Genomic DNA, 18,496 nt, shown 5'->3' on the forward strand with positions numbered 1-18,496 from the left:
ACAGACACACACACACACACCCTTGAGTAACACAGTATTGCTTTGCAGTGGAGAGTCGCAGAGACAGACTGCCAGAAATCCAATCCCAGCTTTGTCGCTTACTAACTGTTTCCTCATTTGCAACACGGGATAATGATGGTCCTCCCCATGGTTGAACAGATTAATGCAGGTAGAGGGTTTAATGCAGGACAGTGTCGGCACGCACTGAGCCCTCTTAGTATAGCTGAGGGTGGTGTAACAGCAGCTGTTGTAACAGCAGCAGCAGAGAGAAGACAGACCAAAGAACCGTTTCACAGGAGAGAAAATTAAGGGAATGGTGCAGTGGCCCCAGACAGCTGTGAGGGAGTCAGGTGTGGGGATGGGGGACGTCGGGGAGCACTTCCCAGAGGGTTTGCACCCCGAGGCTTTCCAAGGGGCAGTGCGGTTTGGGTGGGGCGGGAAGAGGATGGATCACGCTCTGTGTCCCCCAGCTCTGCTGCCTGCATGCGGATATGCTGGGCTCCCTGGGCCCCAAGGAGTTCAAGAAAGCCTTCGTGGACTTCTACCACAGCTTCCTGGATAAGCACTCGGTGAGAGACACCTTCGAGGGGACCCCCATCCCCAACCCCCTGGGCAGCCACCCTGCTCCTCCCAACCTCCACCCTGCTGAGGGCAGCGTGAAGGGAGGCCTGGCCCGCCCTGTGGGAGACCTCGTGCCACCCTGGCTCTCCATCCACTGCTCCTCCCATCAGAGCATCATTCCCACCTGCTGCCTGGGCTACCATCCCTTCATCCCATCATGGCTGCCCCTTCACCGCTGCGTCCTCCCCTTCACTCCATTCTCTCTCCTGAGCAGATTCTACGAGTGATGGTCCCTGCTGCCATGACCTTAGTACTTGGTAAGAAGACGAAAGAGGACTTTGGTGTGAGGGAGAGGTCTCTAGCAGGGACCAGGAGACCCCTGGGGTGGAAGGCCACGCTCTCACCATGGTCCCTGGACAGCAGAGATACCTTCCTGTCTCATGGCCACCCCAGCCCAAGGAAGCATGGTTGTCAGAGTCCAGGGGTGGGCAGGGTTAGGGGCAGACTCACGGCCCAGGGAACTGGTCCCCAGCCCGGGCCCCGTTGTCCCCGCAGACCGCACGCGGGCTGACCTCTTGTCTGAGGAACTCCAGCGGCAGTTCGTGCAGGAGGCGGTGGTGAGCCAGCAGGTAGCCGTGGTCCGGCAGCTGGAGGACTTCCGCTCCAAGAAGCTCATGGGCATGACACCCTGGGAGCAGGAGCTGGTCCAGCTGGGGGCCTGGGTGGCGCGGGATCGTGCCAGCTACGAGGCCCGGGAGCGGCACCTGGCTGAGCGGCAACTGACCCACCTGGAGGAGATGCAGTGAGTGGGGCAGGCCTCTCCTTAGCCCAGGGGGCACCCTCTGCTGTCCCATCCTCGTCCCATCTGCTTCCGGACTCCCTCTGCAGCTTCAAGGGTCATTTCCACGCATTTGCTTTCCTCTCCTGACTTCTGGGGCCCTTGCGTGCACACTTCAGTGATGTCCAATTCTTTGCAACCCCAAGGACTGTAGCCCATCAGGCTTCTCTTGTCCATGGGATTCTCCAGGCAAAAATACCAGAGTGGGTTGCCATCCCTCCTCCAGGGGCTCTTCCTAACCCAGGGATCAAACCTGTGTCTCTTAACATCTGTCTCCATTGCCAGGCATGTTCTTTACCACTGGTGCCACCTGGGAAGTCTTCGCATTTTCACCCATCTGGTTTTGCATCTTCCCTTCCCAGCTTGGGGGTCCCTCCCAGTTCCCAGGTCCCGTCCGTGGTCTTGCATTCAGGCCTGTGCTTTGGGTCCTGCCCTTGCAACTCCTGCCACCCTGAGTGGGGGTCTCTTCTCCAGCAGTTGTCTGTCCCAGATGCTTCAGCAGAATGGCCCCCCCATCCCAGCTTTGAAGGGGACAGTGAGTGACCTGTTGTGCTGGGTAGTCAGGGACCCCAGGCTTAGCACATTGGTCACAGACTTGTTTCTTCTTACAGGCACACCATCTCTAACGATGAGGAGAAGAGGTGATGGAAGCAAAGAGGCTGGTGGGGAGTTTGGTGTCACGGGCCTGAGGAAAGGGGAGGGGTCTACCTGGGGGCCTGGGCGTTGAGCTGCATGCCTGGCTCCGTTCCCTAGAACCTCCTCTCTCTCCTTTTGCTCAGATGCTCAGCAAGAAGTGGTTGTGGGGTGGGGGTGCGAAGTGAGTGGAGGGGAAGCTCTAGGGGTGGCGGGGTCCCTGCATCCTTGGGAGCCTGCATGTCTGTCCGTGCGCCCTCACTGTCCCCTCCCCGCAGTGCCGCCGTGGTCAACGCCATCAGCCTGTACATGCGGCACCTTGGGGTGCGGACCAAGAGCGGGGACAAGAAGTCTGGGAGGAACTTCTTTCGGAAAAAGGTGCTTCCCTGAGCGCCCAAACCTGGCCTTCTCCTCCCCAGAGAGGGCCCTCCCTCCTGCCGCCCCTGGGAAGCCTCTGCGCCCGTGAGGTTTGAGCCCTCTGTTGACATCGGTCCAGAAATGCCCAGCTCCGCCTCCCCCCACCCCTTCCCCAGATGATAGGGAACCGGCGGTCAGATGAACCGACCAAGACCAAGAAAGGCCTGAGCAGCTTCCTGGATGCTGCCCGCTGGAACCGGGGAGAGACCCAGGGTGAGGTGCCCGGCCTTGGCCCCGCCCTGACTTCCCCATATTGACCCCACCTCACGGTCCCATCTCTCGTTTCACCCCCAGATATTCGAAACCCGAAGGTCGAGGTTGATGGTAATGGCCCTGAATCAGAGCATCATCCATCCTGGGGACCTAAGAGGGGAGGTGGAGGGACCCACAAGGTCTGAGGGAGGAGGGGCAAGGGGCTGGGACTCCTGGGTCCGAGGGCGGAGGAGGGGTCTTCTGGGCGATGGGGAGGACCGAGCAGAGCGGCCTGTTAGATCCCTCGGCTCTTGTGGATTTGAGTCACTTGACTTTCATACTCCGTTTTCTCCCTCAATACATCCCCAGCTGAGAAGCCGGGCCTTACAGAACGTAAGGGAGGTCAGGGGATACCTTCCCGGGACAGGAATCTTGGAGGCCCTGGGCAGGACAGCCCCGGAGTTTCTCCGCATCCTCTGTCTGGGGACAGCCCTGACCGGGAGCCAGGTGAGTTTCCTGGACCCCCCAGCAAAACAGCCCATTGGTCCTCCGCCCTCCCTGCTCCTTGTCACCAGTGTTACCAATAACCACATCCTTCCCCTGGTTTACCCTTTCCACGGCTTTCCTCCTAAGCTCTGACCTCTGTCCTGGTGATGGATTTCCCCACCTCCTTGGACTACATTTCCCATCAGCCCCCATGGTTTCATTTCCCAGAACCCTCTCTAAGTCCATGGCCAACCAGCCCCCTTAGATGGTGAACTTGGCTGCTCCATGGAAATGTCTCCCACTCCTTGTGTGACCTCCCCCCCGAGAAAGCCACTTGGCCAGGGCCTGGGTTCAAATCCTGGTTCTGCAATTTGCTTGTGTCAGATCTTAGAAGCCCCTCCTCTCTCTGAACCTCAGCCTCCTCCCCTCTAAATGGGATACATTCTCTTCCCACAAGTCCCAGTGGAGTGCTGGGAGAATGAATGAATGTGGAGGCATCCAGTCTCCTCTCCAGGTGGGAGACTGGCACCCCAGTTTTGCGACATCTTTGCCCACTGGGCCCTGGCTGCTCATGGCCATGTTTTCAGAGCTCTTTCCATCTGTCTGCGTATGTGCTTAGTCGCTCAGTCGTGTCCGACTCTTTGCAACCCCATGGACTATATGGTCCAGGGAATTCTCCAGGCCAGAATACTGGAGTGGATAGCCTTTCCCTTCTCCAAGGGATCTTCCCAGTCCAGGGATCGATTCCAGGTCTCCCGCATTGCAGGCAGTTTCTTTACCAGCTTCCATCTGTCTGTTCCCCACTAAAATACAGAGCAGCCACGTGGTGTCGGCCAGGCAGTGGATGGCTCAAGGAATGGAGGCCCCCAGGGTGTAGGGGGGTGGGGGTCTCACCACCGCAGGGGCCTTCCAGGCAGCCTTGCTTCCCCCCTCAACATTGTCCCTGCAGGTGTTGATGCCCTCCTGGAGGTGGGGGACCCGCCCCCGCAGGGCCCAGCCAGCCTGGACGCCCCAGCGCCACTAGAGAGCACGGAGGAGGCTGCCGACACAGAGAGGTGCCCGGGGCTGGGCGCAGGCTGGGTAGGGGGGTGGTGAAGGGGGTGCGTGTTGGAAGTCGTGCTGCCACTTGCGCCTGCCCGTCCCCAGCCGAGCCGTCTCCACTCTGCCCTGCTCCTCCCTCTTCGCCTCCTCACCTTCTTCCTCCGCTGTCTTTCCTCATCTCTCCCTCCATTCCTTCTTCCTCCCTTTCTCCTTCCCTTCTTCCTCTTCTTCCTTTTACACTGATTTTTTTTTCTCCTCTCCCCTTGCTCCCTCTTTCTCTCCTTTCCTCCTCCTTCCTCTTCTTCCACTTTACCCCCTCTCAGCTCTTCCTGGCCCCTCTCCCTCTGCCCCTACCACCACCCCATCTTCCATCCATCCCCCCCAACCATTCTTAAGCCTCCAGCCCAGCCTCCTTGCTCCTGCCTCCCAGCGCCCCCTCCCTCCCTCCCCCTAGCCCTCTGTGCTCCATGCCCGGGGGCCCTGTCCCCCTCACAGTTGGGGGGCAGGCTCTGCCCCCTGCCAGTCCTCGTGCCGCTGCTTTGGGGACCCTGTGGTGGGTGGGGGAGGTGAGTTGGGTTCCCTCTGGGTCCACCTCTGACCCTGTCCCCCTCTCTCCCCAGAAAGTGGAAGAGGTGGGTGCCTGGGCCCTGGGTAGGGGGAGGGCTAGCCCCTCCCCCATTTCTCCCAGCCCCTCCCCTCCCCCCAGGGGCCACCCCTTCCCCTACACCCCTGTGAGGGGTGGGTGGGGACACCACCCTCCCAGCTGAAGAGCTAAGTATTGAAACCGCCCCTCCCCCCCTCGCCTCCTGGCTCTGCCCCCATCCCCCTGCCTCAGGGAAGGGAGGGGGCAGTCCTTCACTCCCTACTGGGTTCCCAGTCCCTGACCCTCCTCCTCCAGTTTCAGTATCCCTTCTGACCACCCCCACTCCCCCTGCACCCCAAAGTTACACTGGTCCTTCTGACTCTCTCTTCTCTTCTGTTACATGTTTGATCCCTGTCCTGGTCTCTCCCCATCTCTCCCTGTGCTGGTCTCTCCCTGTCTCTCCCTGTCCTGGTCTCTCCCCGGCCTGGACTCCCCGCATCTCTCCCTGTCCTGGTCTCCCCGCATCTCTCCCTGTCCTGGTCTCCCCCCCCCGCCCCCCGCCCCCGTCTCTCCCTGTCCTGGTCTCCCCGCGACTCTCCCTGTGCTGGTCTCTCCCCGTCTCTCCCTGTCCTGGTCTCTCCCTGTTTCTGTCCGGGCCTGATTCTGTCCTTGGCCTCGGGGTCCAGGCTGTCAGGGCGTCTGGGGCGCTCAGAGAGCCTGCGGGTGAGTGACCGCCGCCGGCCTTCCCGGGGTAGCCTCGGGGCTAAGGGCCGGGGTGGGGGCCGCTCCCGGAGCGACGTGGACATGGACCCCAGCTCCGCCACAGCCGTGCTTGGCCCTACCCGTCGAGCCACGTACGTCACTGCCCCACCCCCTCCATCCACCAAGGCAGCCTGTAGAGTCCGGGAGGCCCGGGTGGGGGATATCGGATGCTGAGGTCACTGTGGGCCTCCAGTGGTCACAGGAGAGGGGTGAGCGGCTGCTTTCCAGAGATCTGGGGGCCGGTCTGCAGCTTGGGCCGCCCTAGGGGATGGGCGTGGAAGGAGTCAAAGGCTCTTTCCTGGGATGCCCTGAACTGGGGACCTGACGAGGCCTCTGTCCCACAGCCCGGAGCCTGGAGACGAGGGAGAGCCGGGCCGCTCAGGACTGGAGCTGGAACCGGAGGAGCCGCCTGGCTGGCGAGAGCTTGTCCCCCAGGACATTCTGCACAGCCTGCCCAAGAGCCAGGTGAAGCGGCAGGAGGTCATCAGCGGTGAGTGCCACCCCCTTCAGCCTACTGCGGCCAAGGACACAGCCCACCTCTGGCAAAGATAGATGCAGGGGGATGGCCATCTTGGTGTTGCTTACACTAGAGCTTGAAGGCCACCCAGTTCCCTCAGAGGGCCATTTGTTAGCTAAATTGCAGAACATCCCAGGGAACGAATGGGCAGGCAGCTGCTGGAAGTGACGTTTCCAAGGAATGGTTTTCTGTTTTGGCCATGCTGCACGGCATGTGGGATCTTAGTTCCCTGACCAGGAATTGAACCCACACTCCCTCCCTGCAGTGGAAGCACAAAATCCTAACCACTGGGCCACCAGGGAAGTCCTCTCTAAATAATTTTTTGTAGTGCGGGACAGTGTTGACGTGCACAGCCAGAAACGGTCTATAAAAGCTGCATTTCTAGCATAAGCCTTTGTCTCCTTGTTTGTGAAATGTGGGCAGTGATAACTCCTCCCTTAAAAGCCCCACAGAGATGAAGATGAGAGGACTCGTGCATTCAGCACAATGATGGGTCCAGGGTCAGAGCATTCAGCTGTGACTGCTGTCACGACTATGATCTTAAGCAGTCAGGGGAGAAAAAAATTCCCACCCAGAAAAGTTTGGGAAGATAATATATTCTTAGCAATGCTTGCTTCCGAGCTGAGAGATACCATTTTTATCTTAATCCTTCCCTGTGATTTCAAATTGCGTCTGTGTTGAGGGAGGTTTGCCAGATGTAGAGTGTTTTGGGAAGCTCATTTGGAAGTTAATTTACAGATTATTTAATGGTTGAGAAGCATTCTCATTCAGAAGTTTTAGGGCAGTGGATAGATGCCCTTTGGGTCACAGATCCTTCTGAGAGTAATGATGAAAACATTCCCAGTGCCATCTGATAGAACCTTCTGGAATGATGGTAACATGCAATAAATATCTGTACTTTCCAACATGGTAACCACCAGCCACATAACAGCTGTTGAGCATCTAAAGTGTGGTGAGCACAACTGAGAGCTGAATTGTGCATTATATTTCATTTCAGTTAAGCAAAATTTAGAGTTATTGGCATGGCTAGTGGCTACCATGGTGGACCGCATGGCAGTTTCTCTCACCAGAAATACATGCTTAATGCACAAAATCATGCATTTAGTCTCTGGGGATTTTGGGGATCACTGGAACTCAGGCATGCACCCCCTGGAGGCCCCTGGATCCCAGGCCATCAACCTGTCAGAGTCATTGTGCCAGAAACAGCCTGAGAAACTTGCTGGATGGTTAGACTTGAAACGCAGCTGCACGCAGTGAGGCGACCAACTTGTCCCCGATTTGCCTGGGACTGTCCTGGTTTTGGGACTTCCCAGGTGGCGCAGTTGGTAAATAATCTGCCTGCCAGTGCATGAGATGCCGGAGACATGGGTTCGATTCTTGGGTTGGGAAAATCCCCTGGAGGAGGAAATGGCAACCTGCTCCAATATTCTTGCCTGGGAAATCCCATGAGTGGAGGAGCCTTGTGGGCTACAGTCCATGGGGTCGCAGAGAGTCAGACATAACTGAGCGTGCATGCCCACACGACCTAGTTAGCACTGAAAATCTCATGTCCTGGGAAGCCCATGGTATGCGGCAAACTGGGACTACTGGTCCCCTTGGCTGGCTGCAACTGCCATATGAAAAAGGCAGTGGGGTGGAGGAATTCTCAGAGGCTATTTCAGGGGCGAGTGGCTCCACCCAGAGTCATCCTTGTGCCATCCCCTCCCCAGCCTGCCTCTGAGAGGGCCCCCCTCCACCCCCAGAGTCTGCATGCTCGCCAACCCCAACTGTTCCTTCTGTCCACTGTCCCTGCAGAGCTCCTGGTAACGGAGGCCGCCCATGTGCGCATGCTCCGCGTGCTCCACGACGTCTTCTACCAGCCCATGGCGGAAGGGGGCTTCTACTCCCAGGAGGAGCTCCAGAACATCTTCCCCAGCCTGGACGAGCTCATCGAGGTGCATTGTGAGTGCGGGGCTGTGGCCCTCCCATCGTCCCACCTGCCAGCTCTCTGTTCCGTTGCCTTGCCGTTGACCCCGGGCAGCCTCTGGTCTAGCACTGGGGAGGGCCACACTCCAGATCCCCAGAGCTCACCTCCCAGGGGACACATCATCAACAGGCATGAGGCGGGGAGTCAGGGCGAGGGGGCCGTCAGCGGCCCCAAGGATCCGACACACCCACCTGCAGTCCAACCCCCCACTCCCCAGCACCAGACCAGCTCTGCATCCGATCTCGGGGACCCTGACAGAGCACCGCCTTTCCTCTCTGCTCCCTACAGCCCTATTCCTTGATTGCCTGATGAAGCGGAGGCAGGATAGTGGCTACCTCATTGAGGAGATTGGAGATGTGCTGCTGGCCCAGGTGAGAGAGCCCAGCCTACGCACTGCCCACCTGCCCCTCCCCTCCCCTCCACTGCCCTGCCCCACCCCTCCACTCCAGCGCCCCGCCCCACCCCCTCCTCTTGGCTGGGGACCTGGAACCAAGGCCCGAGGTCTCAACCTTACCCGCATCCAAGCCCCAGGGGTCTGGGCCTCTAGCCCTGTCCTCCATCCCACCTGAAACACCCTCCTTGGCCTGCCTCTCACTGTAGTTCGATGGTGCCGAGGGCTCGTGGTTCCAGAAGATCTCCTCCCGCTTCTGTAGCCACCAGTCGTTCGCCTTAGAGCAGCTCAAAGCCAAACAGCGCAAGGAGCCCCGGTTCTGTACCTTTGTGCAGGTGAGGTGGGGTGGGAGGTGGTCCGGGCTCCAGGGTCCCCGGGGAGGGGGGCCTGCGTCCTGGTGTCTCAGAGCTGCTGTACCTGCAGGACGCCGAGAGCCGGCCCCGGTGCCGCCGGCTGCAGCTGAAGGACATGATCCCCACGGAGATGCAGCGTCTGACCAAGTACCCGCTGCTTCTGCAGAGCATCGGGCAGAACACAGGTAGAGAGAGCAGCCCCACCCCGTCCTGCCGGACCCTGGCTCTCCGGCCTCCAGCCTTGGTGTCGGGACCCGGAACTTCCAGGGTTGGGGTTCACCCCAGGGCCGGTCTCCCCCTTTGCCCACAGAAGAGCTGGTGGAACGGGAGAAAGTGGAGCGGGCCGCCGAGTGCTGCCGGGAAATTCTGCAACATGTCAACCATGCCGTGCGGGACATGGAGGACCTGCTGGTGAGCTGCACAGGGCCCTGGGCCAGGGCGGTAGGGTGTGCGTGTGCAGAGGTCCGAGGAAGCTAGTGACCCTCCCTTCCCTGCCCCTAGCGGCTCAAAGATTATCAGAGGCGTCTGGATTTGACCCACCTGCGGCAGAGCAACGACCCCATGCTGATCGAGTTCAAGGTGCCCTCCCCGCTGCCCTCCCCTCCTCTCTGCCCACCCTTGGCATTCTCTGATAGCACACCCAGGAAGAAACAGGGGCCCCTCAGCTCTGACCCCACCCCCCTTATTTCCCAATGGGGAATGAGCTGACCTCACCGACCCCCCGTGGTCATCCCCACCTTCCCCCACCCCACCATCACCTTCACCGGCCATCACCCCTGCCTTCCTGCCTCCAGAACCTAGACATCACCAAGAAGAGGCTGATCTACGAGGGCCCGCTGACGTGGAGGGTGACGAAGGACAAGGCTGTGGGTGAGCGCCAGGGCAGCGAGCAGGGCGAGGGGGGGGCGCCTCAGGACCAGGGGGTCAGGTGGGGGTGCTGAGCCCTGCCCCCCAACCCGCAGAGGTCCACGTGCTGCTGCTGAATGACCTGCTGCTGCTGCTTCAGCGCCAGGACGAGCGGCTCTTGCTTAAGTCGCACAGCCGGACGCTGACGCCCACGCCCGATGGCAAGACCATGCTGCGGCCAGTGCTGCGGCTCACCTCCGCCCTGACTCGCGAGGTGGCCACCGGTGAGGCCCCTGGCACGGCCGTCCCCAGGATGGCGGAGGAACCCTTCGAAGAGCTGGGCGCGCATGCTCTGCGCCCAGGGGTGGAGGGGGGAAGCGGGGGAGGGGGAGGGGAAATGGCTGGCAGCCCTGAGGCTGAGGCTGGGTGGGGGGACCCTGGACAGGACACGGCCGGGGTGCCAGGCTGGCTTGTGGATTTTATTGTTAAATGGGAAACTGCCCCCAGGTTTTTGCACAGAAGAGCTAGCTGCCAGTTCTAAGCAGTATTTTGAAAAAATGCCCTGGCCGCCTCCTGGGGGCTATAGAGAGCAGGAATTGAAACCTGGTGGGGCCATGATGGTGGGAGTGGTCCTGGAAGTCTTGTAGGTGGAGCAGATGGGGGACTTATTTCCTGATTAGATGAGGGAGGGTTCTAGAGGGGGACAGAGTGGGTGAGTTGAGTCCTGGGAACCTTGAGGTCATGGGAGACTTCCCCAGGGGCACATTGGGGTAACCCTGGCTTTGAGCCTCGCTTTTCCCTTCCCAGATCACAAAGCTTTCTATGTCATTTTTACCTGGGACCAGGAGGCCCAGATATACGAGCTGGTGGCGCAGACGGTGTCCGAGCGGAGGATGTGAGCGGGTCTGGGTTCCTGGAGCGGGTGGAGGAGGAAGAGGAGGAGGCCTGGGCCCCAGGGTTTCTGGGGACAGGGAGGGGAGGAATGTCCTGGCCCAGGGTCTGGGGGCTCTGACGGCCCAGGGGGCTGGCCTGTCTCTTCAGCTGGTGCACCCTCATCACTGAGACCGCTGGATCCCTGAAGGTCCCCGCCCGCACCTCCAGACCCAAACATCGGCCCAGCCCCAGCAGGTGAGGGGGCCAGGAGAGGGAACTAGAGGTCAAGGGGCAGCCTCCCCGTGTGTCCCCAGAACCCGAGCTCCAGCCCAGTCTCCATGTGCGTGCATGTGCACGTGTGTCTGTGTGTATGCACGTGAAGGTGTGTGCACGTGTGTACCCACCCCACCACAGCCCATCTGTCTCCAATCCAGGCCTCTCTGTCTTCCACTGGCCAAGCCTCTCTGTCTCCCTGTCTCCCAAATTCGACCTCTGTCTCTATCTCCGGACCTCCCTGCCTCCCTGCACCTCCAGCTCCCTGTCTCCCTGCCCCTGCTGCCGACCACAGCCAGGGTGGTGGGGTCACCCGGCACTTGCTCCCCCCAGCACCCGCGAACCCCTGCTTAGCAGCTCCGAAAACGGCAATGGCAGCCGAGAGATGCCCCCGGCGGATGGTGAGCCTTGATAGAGGGGCGATGAGTTGGGGGGGCGGGTTCCACAGGAAGCCTGGCAGGGTCTGAGCCCCCTCTCCGCTCCCCGACCCAGGCCGGATGGAGAGACTCATCCACTCCCTCCTGCCCTTCAGCAGACAAGGCCTCGAGGGCCAGCTCGCTGCCAAGGCCCTTCAGAAAGGTAGCTCAGCCCCACCCACATGGGGCAGCCACCGCCTGCCCCCACACTGCTTTCCCACCTGCCTGTGCTCAGGCGCCGGAAGCAAGCCCACCCAGTCCACCACATGCACAGCCCCAGGCTGCACCACCATCCTTGGTGGCCCCAAGTTGCCTCCTGTAACCCCTGTCCCTGACCTTCAGTGCAGCCTCTCCCTGGGTGCCCTCCCCCTCGGCCCCAGCTTCACACCCCTGCACCCCTCCTCGCATCCCCCAGCCCCTTCCGCAGGTCTTGCTAACCAGAAGCTCCTTCCCACCGTAGGCCCACACCCATTCCCAGCTACATCTCCCAGCCCTTGCCCCCCCACCTCTGACTCTGTCCCCTTACCCCTGTCCAGTGCTGACCCTGAAACAGCTCCTGTTGCCTTCAGAGGAAGACAGCGGGGCAGGGCCTCCCCTCGAAGGGGATGGGGTCCCAGGGGGCAGCCCCTTGACCCCAGCACTGCTCCAGGAAATTCGGGAGGAGCTGTTCAGACTGGAGGAGACCATTAAACAGCTGGAGGTGGTGTGGCCTGGGAGTGGGAGCAGGGAGGAAGGGGCTGACTAAGTGGAGGAGCCCTTCTCACTGATGATCCCCCAAAACCAGGAGGTGGAGGAGGAGTTTTGCCGCCTGAGACTCCTCCTGTCTCAGCTTGGGGAGAACACCATCCCCCAGTCTGGCTGTACCTGAGGCCCCCTGCCCCAGGCAGGTGAGTGAGGGACCGGGGGAGCCGGGCACAGTCCAGAGAGGAGGCACCCAAATGGCCCCATCGGATGCTAACGGCTGCACAGCCCCGTCCGGTTTCTCTCCCTCCATCTTTGATTTTCTGCATCGCCCCACTCCGCCTCCTGTCTCCATCTCCATTTCTCTGGCTCTTCTGTGCTGCTTCCCCACCCTCCCTTCCACCTGTCCATCTCTCCTCCCATCTCCCTTCTGCTCCTGCCTCTCCCCTGCCCTCAGGCCTTTCGCAAGAAGGAGCGGGCCACCCACCACTGCACAACCGTGACTACCCAGCGTCTCCAACCCCAAGGGCCTGAGGAGAGGGAGCCGGGCTGCCCCAGGCCACGCCTTGTGGGAGTGGGGGGCGCCCAGATGGGATCACTGCCCCCAGCCACCTCCCACTGGCTTTGGCCTTCTCTCCCTCCTACTTGGGGGACTCAGGGCTTCATTCCGGGGGGGCACCACCTGGCCCCCATTCCTGGGCCATCTCAGTATTGCCTGGGTGGGGGGGGTGTCCAGGCCCTCCAACCCCCACCCCCCAAGTGCCTTTGCTCTGTTTTTATACCCTGAATTGGAGGTTTATTTTTTAATATATATTATCTAAGGAGAGGTCTGAGTGTGTGAGGGCGGGAAAGGGCCCCAGAATGGTGTCTGGAAACCGCCCCCCCAAGACTGTCTGGCATTGCTTCCTCTGTCTATCCCAGCGTCGCTTCTGCGTTCATCATAGTCCTTGTCTTAATGTTGACTCCCCAGGGCCGCCCCCCGCCAACACACACACCCCTTGTGGCCCCCACCCCCAAGCCCCCTTGGTCACCCATGACGATGCTGGGCATCCAGCATCTCACACTTCTTTCCATTCGTTTATTTTTGTAGTAAATCTCGGGGTGGCTGATGGGGGTTGCGGGAAGGGGGCCCTCCTGGGTGGGGGCTGGGGGCGGGGTTATTGCTCTGAGCTCCCTGTCCCCAGGGGGCCTGTGGGGAAGGGTGGGGGGTGGGCGTCAGCACTGGGGCCGGCACAGGGGAGACAAGGCCGCACAAACACTCAGGTCACAGCACAGGGGCAGGAGTAATGGGGAGGCTGGGCGCCATATTGCACTTCAGGAGAGGGGGTCAGGTGGGGACCCCCCCCACTCAAACTGGAGCCTGGGGAGGAGGCTGGAGATCGTCGTGTCCCCTCCCCTCGCCAGAGAGGGGAGGTGACACCCCCCGTCTGGAGCTGGGGAAGAAGCCTGGGGCAGTCATGCGCCCGGGCCCAGCCTCCGGCGGGACATCAAGGGCAGACCAGACCACGGAAGAGGCCCCACGGGCAGCCGCCCTGGTCTCCGCCCCGGCAGAATCCATCTCCCTGCAGCAGCTCAGCTGCCGACCCCGCCTTTGCCCGCCTTGGCCTTGGGGGGCACGGGGAGGCCTTCGTCGCCGTCACTGTCAGAGCTGCAGCCACTGACGTCAGTGATCTCCAGCTCCGAGTCGCTGTCCTCCTTCCCGCCCAGCGCGGCCTCTGGACCCCCGGCCCCCGGCAGCGCCAGGCGCTGGGCCACAGCCAGGCCCGCGGGGCGCTCCGGGCCCAGGCCCTCCCCACTGGCGGCCAGCAGGGGCGTGGCAGTGGGGCCGCCCCCTGCCCCTGCCGAGGGCAGGTGGCCGAGGGAACTGGCCAGGGGGTTGGGGTAGAAGTGTGGTGGGTAGAGAGGCGGGGGCAGCTTGGGGAAGGGGCCAGTGAGATACGGGCTAAAGTTCCAGGGGTGCTCAGGGAAGGCGCGGCCGAAGTGCCCCAGCAGGCCGGGGGGCTTGGAATAGCCAGTGGCACCTGGGGAGAAGGTGACGGGCACGGAGGGGGTCAGGCAGGCCGGTCATCCCTCCCTGCCGTGTTCCACCTGATTTCTCCCATCGTCTTCCCACACGGCATCTCCCCACCCTCATGTGGCTCCCCTCATCTCTACCTCCTGCCTGCCTCCCATTCATTTAGTGCCCCCCAAAAGCTCTGCTGTCAGCCTGACCCCTTCTCCAGCTTCCCTCCTCTCTGCTTCACCTCGCTCACGTTCTCTGACTTCTAGACATGCACACGCGCGCGCACACAGCCTCGCCCAAGGCCTCCTCCCTGCGTCCTTCCTCCCCCTTCTATCTTTGCCCATCTTCTTCCCTCACACAGGTACAGCATGCCTGCCCACCCCTTGCCCCCACCCTGGGGGCACCCCTGGACTCCCAGGCCCTTACCAGAGCCCAGGAATGGGAAAGGGCTGTCTAGACGCAGTTTGTCTGTCTCGGGGGTGAAAAGGGGTGCCCGGGCCCCCGGCTCTCCCAGGCGTGGAGCAGAGAACAGGGTCTGCAGGGTCTAGAGAGGGAAGTGAGGGAATAGGTACCACTCAGACAGGCTGCTCCCTCCCCAGGAGGTTCAGGGCTTGGGGACCCCAAGATCCAAACTCACCTCGGGGGTGAGGGGAGGAGCATCTGGGCCAGGGGCTCCCCCAAAGGGACCAGGGGTCAGCAGAAGCGGGGATCCCGTGGTGGCAGCCGCCACGTCCAACAACGGGTAATTGACGAGCACAACTTTGCTGAAATTGAACTTGTAGGTGAACCTCTTCCCTTTGGTCTTGTGGAGAATCCGCTTGTTATAGTAGTAGCTGTGAGCAGAGGGAGGACACTGATGCAGAGGTGAAGGCAGAGCCCCCAACACTTCCTTGGCGCCCAGCACAGAGCACAACAGCTTGGGGAAACTGAGGCCAAAGTCACAGGGCCAGGCAGCGGCTGGGATCCTGCCCTGTGTGGCTCCAAAGTCCAGGGCTCTGGCCCTTCACTCACAAGTGGATACTTCCGGTAGCTACAGGCACAGAGCCCTGTGCACTGGGATCCCATAGGATTCTGCCCCCAGGAAGTTGAGGGAAAGTCCCCAGAGGGACAGTGAGGGGAGAGGGGCAAGGTCCCCAGCCCCTCCTCACCGCAGAGCTCGGCTCAGCTTGTCATAATTCATGTGAGGCTTGCACTTCCGGATGCCCCAGAGCCGAGCCACCTCGTCGGGGTCCTTGATGACGAACTCCCCGTAGTCCCCCTGCCAGGCGATGACACCTTGGTACTCCTCCTTCTGCAGCAGCTCCAGGATAAAGTGCCACAGCTGAATCTGCCTGGAGCCAGGGGACGACTCCGGCTTGTAGGCCCAATCTGGGAACGCAAAGCCTGGGGACGGAAGGCAGGGAGCTGCCCTGGGTCAGGGAGCCGAGTCGGGGACTCGGGGCACCAGGAGGCGTCCCCCTCTCCCCTGACCCCTGGTCTCTAATGGGCAGCCCCAGGCATCTTTGGGGAGCATCTCCACATCTCCCACTCTCCACACCCCACTTGGTGTCCAGTCCCCAGATTGTCCAAACAGAGGGAGAGACCTCATCGTCCGGGGGGCCCTGGGTTGGCACTTGCAGCCCAATCTCCTGCCTTGGCACAGCTGGGCTGGAGGGTGGCAGGGACCAGATTCCCCTGTCCTTGACGTTGTGGAGGGTCTGGGAGGGGCTTGCAGGAAAGGGCACGCCCGCCACTGCATTCTCCTGCACTGCCCCAGCCTGGTCCTGCCCCGAGAGCTCCAATCTCTTGTGGACTCTGAATGGCCCCTGATTCCTGCTGTCTCTTCTCCCTGTCCCTTATCCATCTCTCCCCGAAGTTCACCACCCTGCACCCCTCCACCGCCCCGGCTGACCTCACCCTGGAACATACAGGCTGGGCCTGCATCCATGTGTGCCTCCGTACCCGCCTGTGTCTTTATACCTCTCAGTTCCCTGGGTCCCTGCCCTGCCTCTGTGCCATGTCTGTCTGAGAGCACGTGTGTGTGCAGATGGCCACACACACACAGCACACAGCCTGTCACACAGACATCCACTCACCCTCGAGGGACCCCCCGGCTATCAGAGAGCCACACTCCTGCCGGAGCATGACACTACAAACATGCCACCAAGGCATTCGCACCAGACACGCACAATTGCACACCTCAGGCCCCTCAGCACTAGGACCCACCAACAACTGCGATGAGAAAGACACAGAACCCCAAAGGCCCAGATGAAACACCCTGTGGTGGAGACCGTGAGTGCTACACCCAGACGCATGTGTCAACCTTACAGTCACACCCTCGTGACACCCTAACAGTAGAGCAGCCCCTCATCCCCGCCCCTGCCACAAACATCCAACTCTTTTTTTTGTTTTTCTGGTTGCCTCCTGAGATCTTAGTTCCCAACCAGGGATTGAACCCACGCCCCCTGCAGTGGAAGCTCAGATTCCTAACCGCTGGACCTCCAGGGAAGTCCCACAACCAACTCTTAGCATCCACAGCTCCGATGAGCACCCTGCACCTCAGTGTCCAGACACAAAGATGCTAGGTGGAGGCCGAGGGGCTCACCCACCCCTATGTCTCACTGCCCACCCACAAGGCCCCAGCCCTGGGTCCCACTTCTCCAGTGCCACAGCCTCTGTCCCCGTCCCCCTCCTCAGAGACCCCAGACCCAGGCATGAAGACAGAAGGCAGAATTAGGCCACAATCCGCAGAGAGCCCTGCAGGAAAGGAAGGTGGTTGGGGTGGCGGGGGCAGGGTCTCTGAGCTGGGAGACCACACTTGCTGGTGTGGTCCCAGGCAGTTCCTTGCCCTCTCTGGCTTGTTAGAATTTCAGGGATGGGAGGCAAAGAGAAGCAGGGTCCCAGCCAGGCTGCCCGGGGTCTGCCCGAGGCTGGGGAAGGCCAGACAGTTTCCTCCCTAAAGAGAATTTCTCAGCTGCGTCTGGGGTCTTTCTCATCTAAGAAGACAGCTGAATGAATCAACAACACACGAGCTCTGGCCCATTCCACGCCTGGGACACGTCCCAGCGGCTGTATCACAGACACGCCCAGCGACCCTGAAGACGACGACACAGACACACAACCCGGCCTGTCCTCCACGCGTGTTCTCGGGTGTGCTGTACGTGCCAACACACAGACACAATGAGAGGGAGGAGGACCCACAATCTCAGCACACAGACACACATGCACATCAAAACACACAGCCCCCAGTGCGCAGCCACACTCACTGACACACAGAACCAGCCCCACGCCCCAAACACAGACACAGCCCCTGACACACAGGCCTGGGGGACCCCCCTACGCAACCCAAAATGCAGCGAGATTAGACCTCCGTTTGGTTCAGAATGCCACACACCACGGAAGGAGCAGTCAAAGGCTTTTCGCCTACTGAGGCAAGCTGGCAGACAACACCCCCCGCACACAGAACCCAGAATTGTGGAGTCAAGAGTCCCAAAGACACACAACACACTCAGTCTGGGGACACACTCAGGTGACCTCGGATGTGCACGGACAAGCAGGCAGAACCAGTTCAACAAAGAGAGGGACATATACCTCCCCGGTGAGACCCCTTCTTCTTGGAGGGTGACATAGACACACACACCAGGATCCTAAATAACCAGCACAGTCTGTCTCATCTCTCACTTGGTGCCGTGGTGTACACACACACACACACACACACACACCTCTCCCTCTCTCTCTCTCACTGCCCATCTGTGGAGCGTGTGACTTGGACTCAAATGCACGTCCAGGTCTTACTGTTGTCCACAGCCCTGGTCTGGGTGTCCACTTCCAAGCAAACCATCCACTTTCCCATTCCAGCTGGTTGGGCCACGTCTCCGTGTTCCCCTGCCTGGGCCGTCCAGTCTCTCCACTTGTCCACCCGCGCCTGGTCTAGTGACCTCCCTCATCCCCAGCCCTGCGCCATCAGCACCCGTCTGTCTCAAGTCTCCCTGCTTCTATTTGCCTGCAGGTCCTGGGTGGAAGCAGACTGCGGCCAGCCGAGACCCCAGGTCTTCAGGCCCCAGCATCCTTGTCCCACTCAGACCTCCACGCCTCACCTGTCCTCCAAAAGACCCTCGTGTCCCAGCAGGCAGGTGGCAGGGACATCTGGCCGTGAAGTTTTTAGCCAAGTTTTTCATTAAGGGGTTGGATTCAGGCGACTCTGACCGAGACCCCGGGCAGATGGAGGAAAGACAGTGAGAGATGCAGAAAGGAGGGGCCAGAGGACTGGGAAGGCCCCAGGGCTGGGGAAAGGGTGGGGCAGGTCTGGGCCAGTTACCAGGGGTCCAGAGAGCCGGCAGGGCGGGTGGGGCGAAGAGAAGGTCGGAAACGCAGCTACAGTCCATGGTGGAGCCAGCCCTGCAGAGAGGCCAGACAGACAGACAGATGAGGACAGGATGGAGCAAGCAAGAGAGACAGATCCAAGTCAGTCAGGGGCTGGCACTGCGGGGCGGGGGGGGACATCCCCCTCCACCCACCCAGGACCCAGCCGCCCTCGCCCCTTGCATCCTGCCCACCCTCCCCCTGCAGGCACCCCTCTGCCCTCTGGTCCCGTCATTCCCAGTCCTTCTACCGGCCCTGCGCCTGGTCCTCCCCTCCCGGCCCATCCTCCCCGCAGCCTCCCCTTCCTCTGTGCCTCACCACTAA

At 60.9% G+C, this 18,496-nt stretch overlaps 2 protein-coding genes across 6 annotated transcripts in view; one reads left to right on the plus strand and one right to left on the minus strand.

Moving 5' to 3' along the window:
• The window catches only part of ARHGEF1 (Rho guanine nucleotide exchange factor 1), a 20,440-nt gene extending 7,785 nt beyond the window's left edge, over nt 1–12,655 (plus strand). For 2 of the 5 annotated variants that reach the window (XM_040252664.1, XM_040252666.1), the window contains exons 5-31: nt 471–569; nt 836–878; nt 1,117–1,363; nt 2,011–2,040; nt 2,311–2,410; nt 2,566–2,662; nt 2,744–2,773; nt 3,011–3,148; nt 4,077–4,182; nt 4,789–4,800; nt 5,438–5,605; nt 5,858–6,003; nt 7,825–7,971; nt 8,285–8,367; nt 8,597–8,722; nt 8,811–8,925; nt 9,051–9,151; nt 9,242–9,319; nt 9,535–9,610; nt 9,703–9,870; nt 10,394–10,481; nt 10,628–10,714; nt 11,066–11,133; nt 11,225–11,311; nt 11,685–11,848; nt 11,933–12,035; nt 12,287–12,655. In XM_040252664.1, the coding sequence (XP_040108598.1) occupies nt 471–569; nt 836–878; nt 1,117–1,363; nt 2,011–2,040; nt 2,311–2,410; nt 2,566–2,662; nt 2,744–2,773; nt 3,011–3,148; nt 4,077–4,182; nt 4,789–4,800; nt 5,438–5,605; nt 5,858–6,003; nt 7,825–7,971; nt 8,285–8,367; nt 8,597–8,722; nt 8,811–8,925; nt 9,051–9,151; nt 9,242–9,319; nt 9,535–9,610; nt 9,703–9,870; nt 10,394–10,481; nt 10,628–10,714; nt 11,066–11,133; nt 11,225–11,311; nt 11,685–11,848; nt 11,933–12,016 (2,688 nt within the window). In that variant the 3' untranslated portion in view covers nt 12,017–12,035; nt 12,287–12,655. The remainder of the gene's footprint in view (nt 1–470; nt 570–835; nt 879–1,116; nt 1,364–2,010; nt 2,041–2,310; nt 2,411–2,565; nt 2,663–2,743; nt 2,774–3,010; nt 3,149–4,076; nt 4,183–4,788; nt 4,801–5,437; nt 5,606–5,857; nt 6,004–7,824; nt 7,972–8,284; nt 8,368–8,596; nt 8,723–8,810; nt 8,926–9,050; nt 9,152–9,241; nt 9,320–9,534; nt 9,611–9,702; nt 9,871–10,393; nt 10,482–10,627; nt 10,715–11,065; nt 11,134–11,224; nt 11,312–11,684; nt 11,849–11,932; nt 12,036–12,286) is intronic. The other 3 variants (XM_040252668.1, XM_040252669.1, XM_040252667.1) reach the window with 2 other exon arrangements.
• Nucleotides 12,656–13,401: 746 nt separating this feature from the next.
• Nucleotides 13,402–18,195, minus strand: ERFL (ETS repressor factor like). Its single transcript, XM_040252792.1, has 5 exons — nt 18,129–18,195; nt 14,980–15,214; nt 14,469–14,664; nt 14,258–14,375; nt 13,402–13,850 (listed from the first exon to the last, which is right to left on the minus strand). The coding sequence occupies exons 1-5, from the start codon at nt 18,193–18,195 to the stop codon at nt 13,402–13,404; spliced, it is 1,065 nt and encodes a 354-aa protein (XP_040108726.1).
• Nucleotides 18,196–18,496: the final 301 nt, after the last annotated feature.

The sequence above is a fragment of the Oryx dammah genome, unplaced genomic scaffold (genome assembly GCF_014754425.2).
Source record: "Oryx dammah isolate SB20612 unplaced genomic scaffold, SCBI_Odam_1.1 HiC_scaffold_13, whole genome shotgun sequence".
In the NCBI taxonomy this organism is placed as follows: Eukaryota; Metazoa; Chordata; class Mammalia; order Artiodactyla; family Bovidae; genus Oryx; species Oryx dammah.